The sequence below is a fragment of the Mus caroli genome, unplaced genomic scaffold (assembly GCF_978045245.1).
Source record: "Mus caroli unplaced genomic scaffold, Mus_caroli_1 scaffold_4, whole genome shotgun sequence".
NCBI classification, from domain to species: domain Eukaryota; kingdom Metazoa; phylum Chordata; class Mammalia; order Rodentia; family Muridae; genus Mus; species Mus caroli.
Genome location: NW_028227259.1, coordinates 69,389,612 through 69,403,090, shown reverse-complemented (window position 1 = coordinate 69,403,090; position 13,479 = coordinate 69,389,612). Strand labels below are relative to the sequence as shown.

The following is a 13,479-nucleotide window of genomic DNA, read 5'->3' as shown; positions in this document are numbered from 1 at the left end:
AGGACCTCTGGAAGAACAGTCGGTGCTCTTAACCGCTGAGCCGTCTCTCCAGCTCCCTCAATGTGTTTTCTTATAGCACTCAGGACCACCTGCCTAGACATGTTACCACACCCAGTGACCTGGGCCTTTCCATATCAGTCATAGACCAAGAAAATGCCCCACAGGCTTGCTGAAGGTCATCTGATGGGGCATTTTTCTCAGTTGAGGTTCTGTCTGCTCAAATGACTCTAGAATGTATCAAGTTGACAATAATAATAATAATAATGATACTCAACACTGACACTCTTTCAACATAAAGTATGCTGCACCCTGCCAGCTCTCAGCAGGCTGTTGATCCAAAAGAAGGCTGCGAGTCCAGATTCAGTGCCAGTGCTATCACAGAAGGGCGGTTAAGAGCCTGTCTGTTCAGGGAGGCCCTATACCATCTAATTACAGCTTACCTACAGATGAGCTCTGGTTCAGCTATAAAACACAGAGGAGAGGGGCTGAGGGAAGGAACGCCCAAGAAGAGCACCCCCTCCAAAGAGGAAATAGAAACAGCAATCTGGGGTTCCCAAGTTTTCTTTAAACAAAGACAGGCAGTGAGGCAGCAGAACACACTGACATGAGCTATGTAGAAAAGAAGTCTACACAATAAGTGACTTTTGTCTGTGATGCACTACACAACCCTGCAGAGAGCCTTGCTCACAGTTGAGTGTTTAAGTCCCCAAGTGCCTATGCAGTAGAGCAGTAAGGGGGTAGGTGAGTCATGAAAACATGGCCATGAGGGCTGGCTAATTGGAGTTAAGAACAGCCCAGATGGAACATGGAAAGATATAACTCGGGGTTATTGGAAGGGAAGTAGGCACAATAGCTTAGCGGGTAGATATCTGCCCAGCTCTAGTACTTTAACGGCTTATTATAAATATGAAAGTTATGTGTCTTTCTTTTATCTGGGAACTGAATGATGAAAGGCAGGATAGAAACCCCTGACTGAGGTTAAATACTTACTACAACACTCGATGACAGAGCTTTGCTCAAAAACACAAGAGACACTGCCATCACTATCCATTCTGGACTCAGTCAACAGCACAAGTGAAACATACCCAACCGTCCCCCCGCTACACACACACACACACACACACACACACCCCACCCTGCACAAAGCAGAGCTAGTGAGGAACCCATCCTGGCCTGCTTTTAAGATGCCCTGAATTTACAGAAACACTGTGTTCACTTGCTACAAGACGCTCTGGGTTGAGATTTCCAAGGATAGAAACCCCATTACTTGTAGCACAGATAGACCCGCATCCTTACAGTTATTGAGACACAAGTTCCCAAGTGGGGAAATTACTGGGAGCAGGACACCAGCGAGTTCTATTTCCTTATCTAATTTGCAATTACTATGGTCCCCACGATTCCCTTTGCATGTAGACGCTCACTTTCCACATATGCTCCCCGCCTATCCCAGTGGTTTCTTGCAAGATTCAACCTGTGAGTCAATCAAAAGTAAAATACTGGAGGCCAGATTTAGAAGGCAGTGGCAGGCAGATCTCTGTAGATACAAGTGCATGCCGGTCTAGAGCACGACTGTTAGAGACCAGCCGTGGAGAGACCCTGTCTCAAAGAGAAAAAGTAAATAAATAAAAGAGAAAAAAGTCAGACTACACTGGAAGTCTTACAGACAAACTGAGTGATAGATTAAGTACATCCCTAGAATAAAACCAAGGAATGCAGGCATTACTTACTCGCAAAGGAGGATTCCATTTTCTAGTCCTGTCCGGAAGTCTTTGTCACCAAAACTTCGACCAGTGACTTGCTGGAAAAGAAAAAAAAAAAAAAAAGGAAAAGAGACATAAGTTTTTCTTTTATAACCAGGAAGTTCGGTATTAAAAACAAAGCAAAACAAAAATCGAGAGCCCTGAAAAACTCATGACACTCCAAGAATGAGAAAATCTATTAACCTTGAATTCCCTTCCCAGGTGTGGCTTTGCATGGATCAGGTGAAATAAACTTGGGCCAAGAAGTGTCAGCTTTTCCTGATAAGACTGTTACTTTCCAGGCTCAACTTAGTAAGTCAAGGTCACAGTGTATCTCTTCGATGGGGATGCACACACTCTCAACATACAAAACAATAACAACACATAGAAGGAATTGCCCAAGCACAAAGACCCTGTATGTCTAATGTCAGGAGACTTAATACTATGACTGCAGACTGTAGCCCACATGCATAAATGACAGAACGGGACTGAGGGACATTTATGGTGTCTCTGGCTGTCAGCAACCATTGGCAGGGAACAAGGTACTCAGAGTTTTATTTGTCCATTCTCTAAATACAAATGCCTGGCCTGAAATATACCAAATAGGCACGTCTGTAAACATGCCCTAAAGAAACCTCTAGTACACAAAAATAGAAGTCATGTCTAATGAGCCAAAAGAAAAAAAGAAAAGGGAGCCATAAAAATACTCCAACAATGAAAAGGGCAAAGGGGGGGGGGGGTGAAAAAGAGGAGGGAGGGACAGGGAGGAGGGAAGGAAAGGGGAGGAGGGAAGGATTGGGGATGGGAGGAAGGAAGAGGAGGGGAGTGGAAAAGAGGAGAGAAGGAGGGGAGAAAGGAGATGAGGAAGAAAGGGAAGGGTAGGAAGGAAGGAGAGTGTGAGAAAGGAAGGGGAGCGGGCGGAAGGAAAGGGAGGGGGAGGAAGGAAGGGGAGGGAATGGAAGAGAGAGGAAGGAAGGGAAAGTGTAGGAAGGAAGGGGAGGGGAAGGAAGGAAGGAGAGGGAGAAGAGAGAAAGGAAGGGGACAGTGAACAGATAGAACACACAGACAGGTTGAAGATTTAGTACAGACCATGTCAACAATCACATTCAGTATAAGTAGCTGAATAGCCCACAACTAAAACACAGAGATTGTGAGACTGAAGCAGAAGTTGAGTTAACCTTGAGCTGCGTACAGATGTGCTAGATACATTGGAAGACGCGCACTAACGTGAGTCACAAAGTACCTGGGCCAGACATACTAACACCATAGAAAGAAGTCTCAGAGCAGAATATAACAGCATGGATGGAGAAGCTCTTTATAACAAGGGGTTAGTTCACTGGCAAGACATCATACTGTGAACATTAATGTATTTCACCATTCACCATGTTTTTAGAAAGCCCTTCAAACGACACAAATCAAAGCAGATAGGACCACTAAGAGAGAGGGAGACAGATCATAAGTAGAGTCAGAGGTTTAAATATTTCTCTTTAATAACAGACAAAACACATAAACAGAATAATGATATAGAACACATGATTAATACTATGGACCCAATTGGCCTAGTTGATATTTCTAGAATATTCCACCCTCCAACATTTACCAAGCCAGACCAAATTCTAGGTCATAAAATAAGTCTCAATATACTTAAAAACATCTATCCAAAGTGGGTATTCTGACCACAACAGAATTCAATTCTAAATGAACATCAAAATATCTGTGGACTATACCCAAATGTTTTTAAACTAAGTAAACCAATTCCAAACAATAAAAAATTAAACATCATAATATATTTGTAGACAAAATAGTAACATGAACCAAAAATACTGAAGCAGGATTGAGCCGGGGGCATGGGGGGAGAGGGATACAAAAAGCCAAAAGAGAAACAGGACATAAATTACCAGAGACTCGGGAATGGCAAATGACATCACTGCAGAGTATAAAAATATTAAAAGCACAACAAGGAACTATTATAAACAAATTTGTACCAATAAATTAAGCAACTTAGATTGCTCTGATAAATTCCTTGACGTAAGCACAATTCATACAACAGGGAAACAAATCTCCCTCTCACAAAGAAAATAAACGGGCTCAAAGGCTCACTGCTAAGTTGCACCTACCGGTTACAGAGAAACAACCTAATTCAGTACAAACTCATGCAGGCGATTTTAAAAAGTGTCTCTTATGATGTGCTTACGATGGCTTGTAGTTTGCACTCTGACTAAAGACTTCTAATTAACATTCCCTTCATGACAATGCCAATCATCGATATTAAGATTAACTGCCACTACCAACGGTCCCTTTGCAGGGAACTAAGAGTCACGGCTCAGACCCTTCTAACCTCTCCCTGGATTCCAGCCAATCTAGGATTCTTAGCAATTTTCCCAACAAGGCACTGACCCTGGCATCATTCCAAGACCACATTCCAAAGACACAAGGGCATGATGGGAAACTCAGAAGAGCAATTAAGAGGATCTGAGGCAGCGTGGTGGCACACACTTTTAATCCTAGGGCTCAGGAGGCAGAGGCAAGTGGATCTCAAGGCCAGACTGGTTCTATAAAATGAGCTCCAGGTTAACCAGGGCTATGTAGTGAGTGAGTCTATTAATATATGTGTTCATGCATGTGTGTGTGTGTGTGTGTGTGTGTGTGTGTGTGTTTGTGTACCCTTAGATTACAGGGTGTTTGTAAAGAAAGCTCAGACTCAGGAAGATTCAGAGCCTGGTGGGAGTAGTAGCAGATGGTCAAGAGCACTCTACCCCGTTCCTGCCCCTACTTCCCCTCATCACTTGATCTGATCATTGAAACTCCATCCTCATCCACGCCAAACCCTTTCTTCCATATCAAGCACACCCATAAACAACTCTTTGGACATGTTCCTTATTTCCTCCATTCTGCCGCCTTTCTCCAAGCCACTGTCATCTTCCATCCATTGGGCAGATCCAACCTTCGACACGGTGACATGGTCCTGTCACCGATAAAGTTCACACTCAAGAATGTCACAATCAAGATACAGAAAAGAAAGATCTTAATATAAAATCTCAGATTTTAAGTTGTGCTCTTGTGTGGGGTCATGATGATAGATATCCTAGGCCACACATGGCCCACAGGTCATGGATTAAATATGTCTGATGGAAAGCCCAGATGCTGGCACAACTACTTCTACCTGGTTTTCCATCTATTCTCAAGCACGGAGCTCCTAACCTCTAAAGGATCATCAAACCAGTATGCCTTACATTTCTTCCAAAAAATGACTCTGAATCTCATTCATCATGGTAGAAGCAAAGTTCCCACAGCTCTCTAATGGTGTTCAACACACACACAAACACACACACACATGCATGGGGCAGAGAGTATAGATGACATTATCCTGGAATCCTATAATTTATGGACAAAAACTACCAACCACCACTATCATATCAGAGGTGAGCCCAACATATCTCTTCATTCAAGGGAATCCTTTGAAATCCTTCGGATGGCAGTAAGTCATCAGAGCTTTCTTTGCCATCCTTCAAGAAGCCATATTGGTTTGCATCATATGCCCCCTGCTTTGTGTGCAGGGTTAATCCACTTTCATTACTAACCACAATATTTGTTGCAGGACCATGCAGAGTAAAAGTCACCGAATGACTAATTTATCAAAACCTGGTTTTCCAGGAAAAGAAAAACCTTCATCTGCCTCCATAATTAAACCAAAGCAGAAGGCAGGGGCATTACAGCATGTCATCGCACTGTTTAGTGGGAGCAACTATTGAGGAAGCTCATCTGTATCCGATTTCCTTTCCACGGGGCTCAAAGGTAATTCTGAATAGGTCTACATTCCCTGGCATTGCTCTGAATCATTCAAATTCTGAAATATGGAGACGCCAGATTCAAAAGGGAAAACCACACAGCTCCGTGGCAACATTTTTACGACGTGTTTATAATGTAACACTCTAGATCATAGCCCCACAGACCTTTAATTGGTTTGTTACTATTGTCATTATGTAATTGCAATGAACAGCCAAAGGCTGCCAAGAACTGGTCTTCCAGCCCAATCATTACCATGTATGCAAATAGTATTTCAGAAATATTTTCATGAATCTTTTGTAGATTTTTTGGAAAGAAAACCACAAACAGACTACAGGTCTAAAGAGCATTTAAAATGAATATTCACAATTCTTAGCACAAGGATATAAAAAGAGAATTTTTATGGTTTTTTTTTTTTTGGTTTGAAGTTTTTTCAGTTAATGTATTGACTTTATGTGTATGAATGTGTTGCCTGCATTTATGTCCATGAGCCATTTGAGTGCCTGGTGCCTACAAAGGTCAGAAGAAGGTATCAGATCCCTTAGAACTGGAACTACAGATGTTTCTCCACCATGTGAGCCGTCATGTAAATGTTGGGAACCCATCCCCGGTCCTCTGCAAGAGCAACTCTGCAAGGGCTCTTAGGCACTGAGCCATCTCTCTAGCCACTGATTGACTGACTGGTTGACTGACTGACTGACTGACTGACTGACTGACTGACTGACTGAAAAATTGACTGATTGATTGATTGATTGATTTAAAGACATGATTTTTATCACACATCTCTGGCTAGCCAGGAACTCACTATGTAGCCTAGGTTGGCCTCAAACCTTCAAAGATTCTGCCTTCCAAATTCTGGGGGTTATAAGAGTAAGCATTACTCCCTACCTTCTAAAGAAGAGATTTGGTTTATTGACAACACACACACACACACAATACTGAGTAGATATTCATTTAACTTTGAATAGACATGAGAATTTTCCTTAAGTTGTATAATAGAAGGTACCTTTCAAAGGAGTACGATTTCTTCTCACACCCTGTTAATAATAAAAACCTCACTCCTTCATTCATGAAGAGGCTTAGCTGCAACTCATTGTGAATTCTCTCCTGAGTCTGACTTAATTATCTAGAGCATCTATGCATATTTCATGCTGAAATTGTAAAATAAAACAGAATAAAATTCTTACTTTTCACTTTTTTCCCCTCAGAAATAAACTCCTGATGAAATTGTTAGGAGTCAAACCAAAATTTGAAGGGTGTACTTTATAAACAAAAATAAATCATAGTCACTTAAGGAAGAATTAGCAACCAGCTTCAAAGAGCACCATTTCAGCCCATCTACCCTTCAGTAGAGCATGGCTGCCTTTATTCTTTGGTTCTTTTCTGTCATCCCCAAAGGCTCCATCAAGGCCCAGGATCTTCTCCCTTCCCTTCCACATCTCCACCTTAAGCCCTTGTCCACAGCTTCCAGCATTTCCCTGCTGTTACCATGATGAACTCTCTCTTCTCCTAAAAGCCCTAATTCAATGCTATCCTTTAGCCACCATCTTGATTTTCCTTCCCTGGTCCAGATTTTGTGTGACACTCTGTCTCTAAGGTTGAAGATTTGCAAACTCTCTTTATTTAATTTGATGGAAAGTCTTTAGAAGGTGACCAGTTACAATTGAGGCAACTTGAACTCAATCACTTTAGGCAAGTTCATGGATCTCTATCCACCCTTGCCTTCCCCTCTGAAGACATGGGAACAGTACTTATTCCAATGGTTCGCATGAGGATGAATCAAAGCAGCACACAAAAGCCTAACACCATGCCTGACCAAAGCAAGAACTCAACACATCTCATCACGGCATGGGCCCAAGGTAATGCAACTGCAGTGGCCACCTTCACTTCATTGTTATTGCTTTTATTTTTCCTTTTAGTCCTCTGTGGTTATTTTCCCTCCCTGATCATATGTGAGGCGGGGCTCGCCGGCTCTCCACTGATGTGCAGGTATTGCCACACTGCCTAATGATCTTAATCAATGTTGTAGCAGCTTGAGCAACAACCCCATCCTTCTGAGATCCATTGGCTTCCCCCACCACTTCATGCTCCTGGGTTTCTTTCTGCCTCATTACGTAAACTAGCCTTTCCACCGCATTAAGGATTTCTACCTCATTAGCTGGAAAGTATAAAGGAGCCTTTCCCTGTCTTCTCTTTCTACATCCTCACCCTCCCTTCCCCAGGTAAGTCCTATCCTTTTATGTCATATGTATGAGGAGAATTCATGCATTTTTATACATGGCTCTGGGGCCTTCAAGGACCAAATAAAATCTCCAGTTTCTCATTAAAAATCTCCTGTTGGGTAACACACACACACATAGACACACACACACACACACACACGAGTAAGGCTGACAAAATCTTAATGTTTGCCCCCCCCCCCAGTCCAACTTGATCCATCTCTGGTCTTCACATCGATGAATAGCATCACCTCCTCCAATAACACAGAGATGAATTCAAGCCTCCAGGAAGAGCAAAGCTCTCTTTCTGAAACAGATTTCAGACCTGCCTTTCCTGTCTCTACATAGTAACCATGAGGCAAGCTGCCATAGCTTATTTGTACGCAAAACAACTGTCATGTCCGCCCATGGCGCCCTGCTCAAATCAACACCCGCACAGCATCCTGAGATCTTTCGAAAATTCCCACCCGTATCCCCCACTTCACACTAGATTAAAGCCCATTATAGAAAATGCTTTTTTACATGACAGGTGAGTAAAACAAGGTCCTACAAACTAAGGGATTCGTGCAAGGCTACGTGGACAAGTCAGCAGCAAAGGTGACACAGACCGGCTCCCCTTTCACCTCGGTCCCATCGAACTGTGCTCAAATCCCCGAGGCCCCCGCGGCCAGTTAGATTGCTATACTTTGTTCAATGATAATAGCTCCTTGTATTGATTCAGTTTGGCTTGACAGTGAAACAGCACAGAAGCCCAGAACTGAAGTTATTTAATCAGCAATATCAGACCACGAGTCCCGCTAGCACCAGCTCTGAGTGCTTAATACTGAAGATAATAAAATGCAATCTGCAAGATCCATTTATATTTTCATCATGTCATCGGAAAACCAGAAGGCGCTGTTTATAGCCACAGATTGACAGCGCCTCCAAAAAAAAAAAAAAATCTAATTAAGAATACAGCTGATGCTGAAAAGTATCCTGGGAGCACTCAGTCTCCCGATCGAAGCATTGTACGATCTGGATGCAGAAAATGGGTCAGTGCAGACACGTGTGCGTGGGTTCAGCTGACTGTGTTTGCACATTTTCAAGCTGTCCCATACAGACAGGGTGACAGAAGCTGCAGAGAAAGACAGACAACACACACAAGGAGTTCCACCAAAGCTGAAAGCCTTAGTGACAGATTGGCGAGAAAGAAGAGTCCAGAAAGAAATGGGCCAGGAGGGTGCTGTGAGCTAAGTGTGTTGTCTCCTGTGAGTTCATGACGCCATGGTTATTTCTACCTGGGTATTGTGTTGTTTCTTCAATAAACATTGCAGTTCTGGGCTTAATCTGGCAAAACTGTTACAGTGAAGCAGAAAGCCACTGAATTAGGCAGATCTGGGTTTGAAGCTCACAAGCAGTGATCTGGGGGCTTCACTCCTCCAAACCTGCTTCATGGTCTTTAAGAAGGTGCCTGTAGGAGCCTGTTTTTCTTGGTTGTGGGAGGTCAGGAAGTAGAGTAGATACTCTCTGGTGGAGCATTTCATGCCTTCTGAAACAGGGAAAATACTATTTCTCTCATGGTTTTGTTTCTCAGAATTCACAGCTAAAAGAAAGGAATTCTACAACCAGAGTATCTAACAGCCATGGGGCTTCCATTTGTATTCAGAAATGCAACTCTACCCTGGGAAAGATGGATGCTGGGCACAATATCAGGCTGTTATTGAAGCCAATGAGAGAGTCTCTAAGCATATTGACAGGACTAAAGGAGACAGCCGTGCAAACCCTGCCCCCCACAAAAAGATATGTTTATAAGAAAACCAGACTTCTAAAAGAAAAAAAAAGTCTTTGTCATGAAGGAAAAAGGAAAGACTGATATTCCTAAATAAGAGACCCAAAAGCATCATGACAATGTGTAATATATATGTCTTTGTAAGATAATGATTTAAAAAAAAAAACCCTTGGGTGACATCCAGGGCACAACTGGGATATCCTACATATAATGGTCACTTACGATATCACCCCTGTTCACCCCTGGAGTGATAATGGTACTTAGAGGAAACAGGTAGCTGACTCCCTCACTTTCTTTGGAAACTGTTGAAAAAATACTAAGAATGTATATGTATGTGTATGAACTAAATACAGAAATTGCCAAGAGTCACTGAAACCTGATCGAGGGCACATGAGTTTCCTGGATCCTGCCTCATGGAATTCTTTCCTACTTCCCTCTGTTCTTCCTTTCTCTTTCTCCTTCCTTCCCTCCCTTCTGAACCCTTTCTTTCTCCTCCCCCTTTCTTCTCTCTCCCTCCTCCCTTTCTTTCCCCTCCTTCCATCCCTTCCATATGTTTTAAAATGTTGATAATAAAATGCTGTTTGGGTTCTAGGACTGAAATGTACTTTAGCAGCCCAGAGCAAGTGTTCATCAACAGCCCATCTGGGGCCTTCCTGTTCCTCTCTAGGAGTGTTTTTCCTATTTGAGGACAGGCGTTTGCCAGCTCATCATCAGTCACCAGAGGTCTGTCAACTCACCCACTCTTTCACTCACAACCCAGAACCTGGCCAGCCAGCCATGGACATGACGCTAACAGTGATGATGAAGAGGAAGAAGGGGTCAGCGCCTTGACTTCCTGATGCTGGGCAAAGAGCGAGACTGAAGGCTCTGCCAAGTACACACAGTCCTGTAGCCACGGTAGAGCTGTCTGAAGAAGTGATCGATTTCACTATTTGATATTCTAATAATGGAATGATTTTTTAGCTAAGGACCCAAAGCGACCACAAAACCTCTGGACATCACCAATGTGCCGCATGGAAAATGGCATCCAAGCCAAACTAGAAATTCACCCAAACAAGTTATTAGATTACCAAATGAAAATAGAGCATGGTGGGATACTCAGAATAACAACAGAGTACCGTAATCAGCCCTTTTAAGTTCAGAATTAGGGACAGCACCAGAAGTGACTAGCTGGAAATGAGTGAGGCCAGGGAGACAGCACAGTCGAGGAAGTACAACAAGCGTGAGGGGTTGGCTTTGCTCCCCAGCACTCCTGCGTGTACAGCCAGGCATGGGGGCACATGCCCATAATCTCAGTGCTGAAGAGACAAGACAGGGGGCTCCCTGGAGCTCACCAGCTAACTAGCCTAACTTAATCACTGAGCCCCAGGTCCCAGTGAGAGACTGTCTCAGAAAACAAAGTAGACAGGCTGCTGGGAACTAACACTCAAAAGTTCACCTCTGGTCTCCACAGACGGGAACTTGTTCACATACACACACACACACACACACACACACATACACACATACATACACACACACATACACACACACACACATACACACAAACATACACACATACACACACATACACACACATACATACACACACATACACACACACATACATACACACATACACACACATACACACATACATACACACACATACACACACATACACACACACATACACACACATACACATACACACACACATACACACACACACATTCATAAACACAATGAGGAGATTGGTTTTGAGAAAAGAGGGGAAATCACAGAAGATTCTTTCTAGGGTACAAAGATTCTATTTCTTGATTTGACGTAGTCATTACAAGGCTACGCACATTAAATCATTAACCAAGCTGTGTGTCTGGGTTTCGTCTTTTGTTTTGGGGTTTTTATTGGTGATTTTTCTACACTGTGTATTCGTTTGTTTTGTGTGATAACAATGAAATTCATGAGGCAGAACAGGACGTGAAGGAAACTGGTTTGTTTTGGCTCTGAGGGGCTGAATCTGCTGTTGCCCTTCCTGTTGGCAGAGCCCTGAGGTAACGCAGGGTGACAAGCCACATTCAACCACAGTATCAACCACTGTCGGTGGCTGTGATCCACCCAAGCCTACCGGACAGTGTATTTTAAAATGAACATCTAAATGCTAGAAAAAGATATATTGTTCTATTTAGCTTGTGAAATAAACGAATCACACTGTTTTGTTTTGTTTTGTTTTGTTTTGTTTTGTTTTGTTTTGTTTTGTTTTGTTTGGAGAGTCTGTCATTTGTACTCCAAGTAGGCATTTAAATTAGTGTAAACATAGAGCCCCTTAATCTAATATTCTATTACTTGTTTGTTTGTTTGTTTGTTTGTTTGAATCATAAAATTGCCTACACCTAGTGAGCATTGGGAAAGAAAGGCAAAGTCAAGAAAATGGGGGTCTACCCACAGTACTGTTCCTGTGTACACATCACAGACTTGTCTGAGCCCACTGCCACCTCTGCCTCTTGCCTTGAAATGACAGCAATAGCCAACAGTATCTTCTACTAGGCTAACTCTCCAGCTCCGTAGCACCACCCGCTGTGGTCACAACTCCGCTGGCTGGTTATGCAGAAGAGACCAGGGACAAAGGCCTCCAGGGCCAGAGGAGGAGATAAGTGAGGCTAATTAGCTTCACTCACCTTTGCCTACCCATACAAACTCTTTTGAAAGTCCTGCTTCCCTATTGCTTACTAAACCGTTGTGTGGGCTCATGGGGGTCTGTTCATGAAGAGATCTTTCTTCAGATATTCCCTAAGTACTCAGTGGGTCATCAAGAGCCCCGATGCAAGTGTTATCATTATCCCCGCTGCAGGCTGAAGAAGCTGAACCGTAGACCATTAAACAATTTATCCAATCTCCTAGAGCTAGCAGGTGGCAGAGGATAACAGGCAGAGAGCTCTGACTCCTGACCGATGCTCCCAGCTATTAGGCAATGCTGCTAAATTATAATGAAAACCTGACTCTCCACTGTCTGTGTCAACATTTTCCAACTCACAACGCCTTTTGCTCTAAATGGGGAGTAAGAAAATAAACCCTTAAATTCAGAAAACTACTAAAATGTATGGGCATGTATCATGAATTTCCCCAATACCATAGTGATAAAATAATAAAAGACTCTGTGATGCTGCTAGATTTTTATCTCTGCCTTTTGAAAATCACAACAGGTATCCAGTAATCCATCTTAAATAATTCTATATACAGCTTGACCCCCTGTGTAATGAGAAAGGAAGAAATAAGCATTTATAGAGGATACAGACAAAGACAAGGAAGGCAAGATGCTTCACTTACAGCCAGTACCGTTTATGAAACAAGTCATCTGTTCATCTTTCAATAGTTCTGTTATTATTGGTCAAGACAGGGTTTCTCTGTGTAGCTCTGGCTGTCCTAGAACTCGATCTGTAGACCAGGCTGTTCTCAAACTCAGACATCTGCCTGCCTCTGCCTCCCGAGTGCTGGGATCAAAAGTGTACGACACCACCCAGCATTTCACTGGTTCTTTAATGCATTAGTATAGGAAATCTATTCTCATGGCTGCTTTGTGATGAAGATGCCAGGTGGAAATCCAAATCTGCTGAGCCACCATCCATCATGGGGTCTCACTGAGCCACCAGTGAAGTGTCTGCCACCCAGTAAAACAGCATCCATCTTGACTTCCACAAAGCAGAGTGCGTTTAGTTCCATCACTAAACTTGGCTCCCCTTACCTCCATGTCTAAATAATGTGTATGCATGCCAAGGAGAAAGAAGGCTCATCTCAAGTCACAAAGAAGTGTTTGACCATGATGTAGCATTATGCCATGCCAGTGAAATTAAAGAAGACACAAGCAGACCGTGCTTAATGAACCCAACTGGTGAGGTCTATGTTTAACTGACAAATACTAGAACAGCGGTTCTCAACATGTGGTTCATAACCTCGTTGGCAAACCTCTATCTCCAAAAATATTTACATT

The 13,479-nt window shown here is 42.9% G+C and overlaps 1 protein-coding gene across 15 annotated transcripts in view; it reads right to left on the bottom strand.

Annotated features, from left to right (window-relative positions):
• Limch1 (LIM and calponin homology domains 1) overlaps nucleotides 1–13,479 on the bottom strand; it is a 331,238-nt gene that overhangs the window by 202,149 nt on the left and 115,610 nt on the right. For all 15 annotated transcript variants that reach the window (XM_029477930.2, XM_029477931.2, XM_029477934.2 and 12 more), the window contains exon 2: nucleotides 1,728–1,798. In XM_029477930.2, coding sequence (XP_029333790.1) covers nucleotides 1,728–1,798 — 71 coding nt within the window. The remainder of the gene's footprint in view (nucleotides 1–1,727; nucleotides 1,799–13,479) is intronic.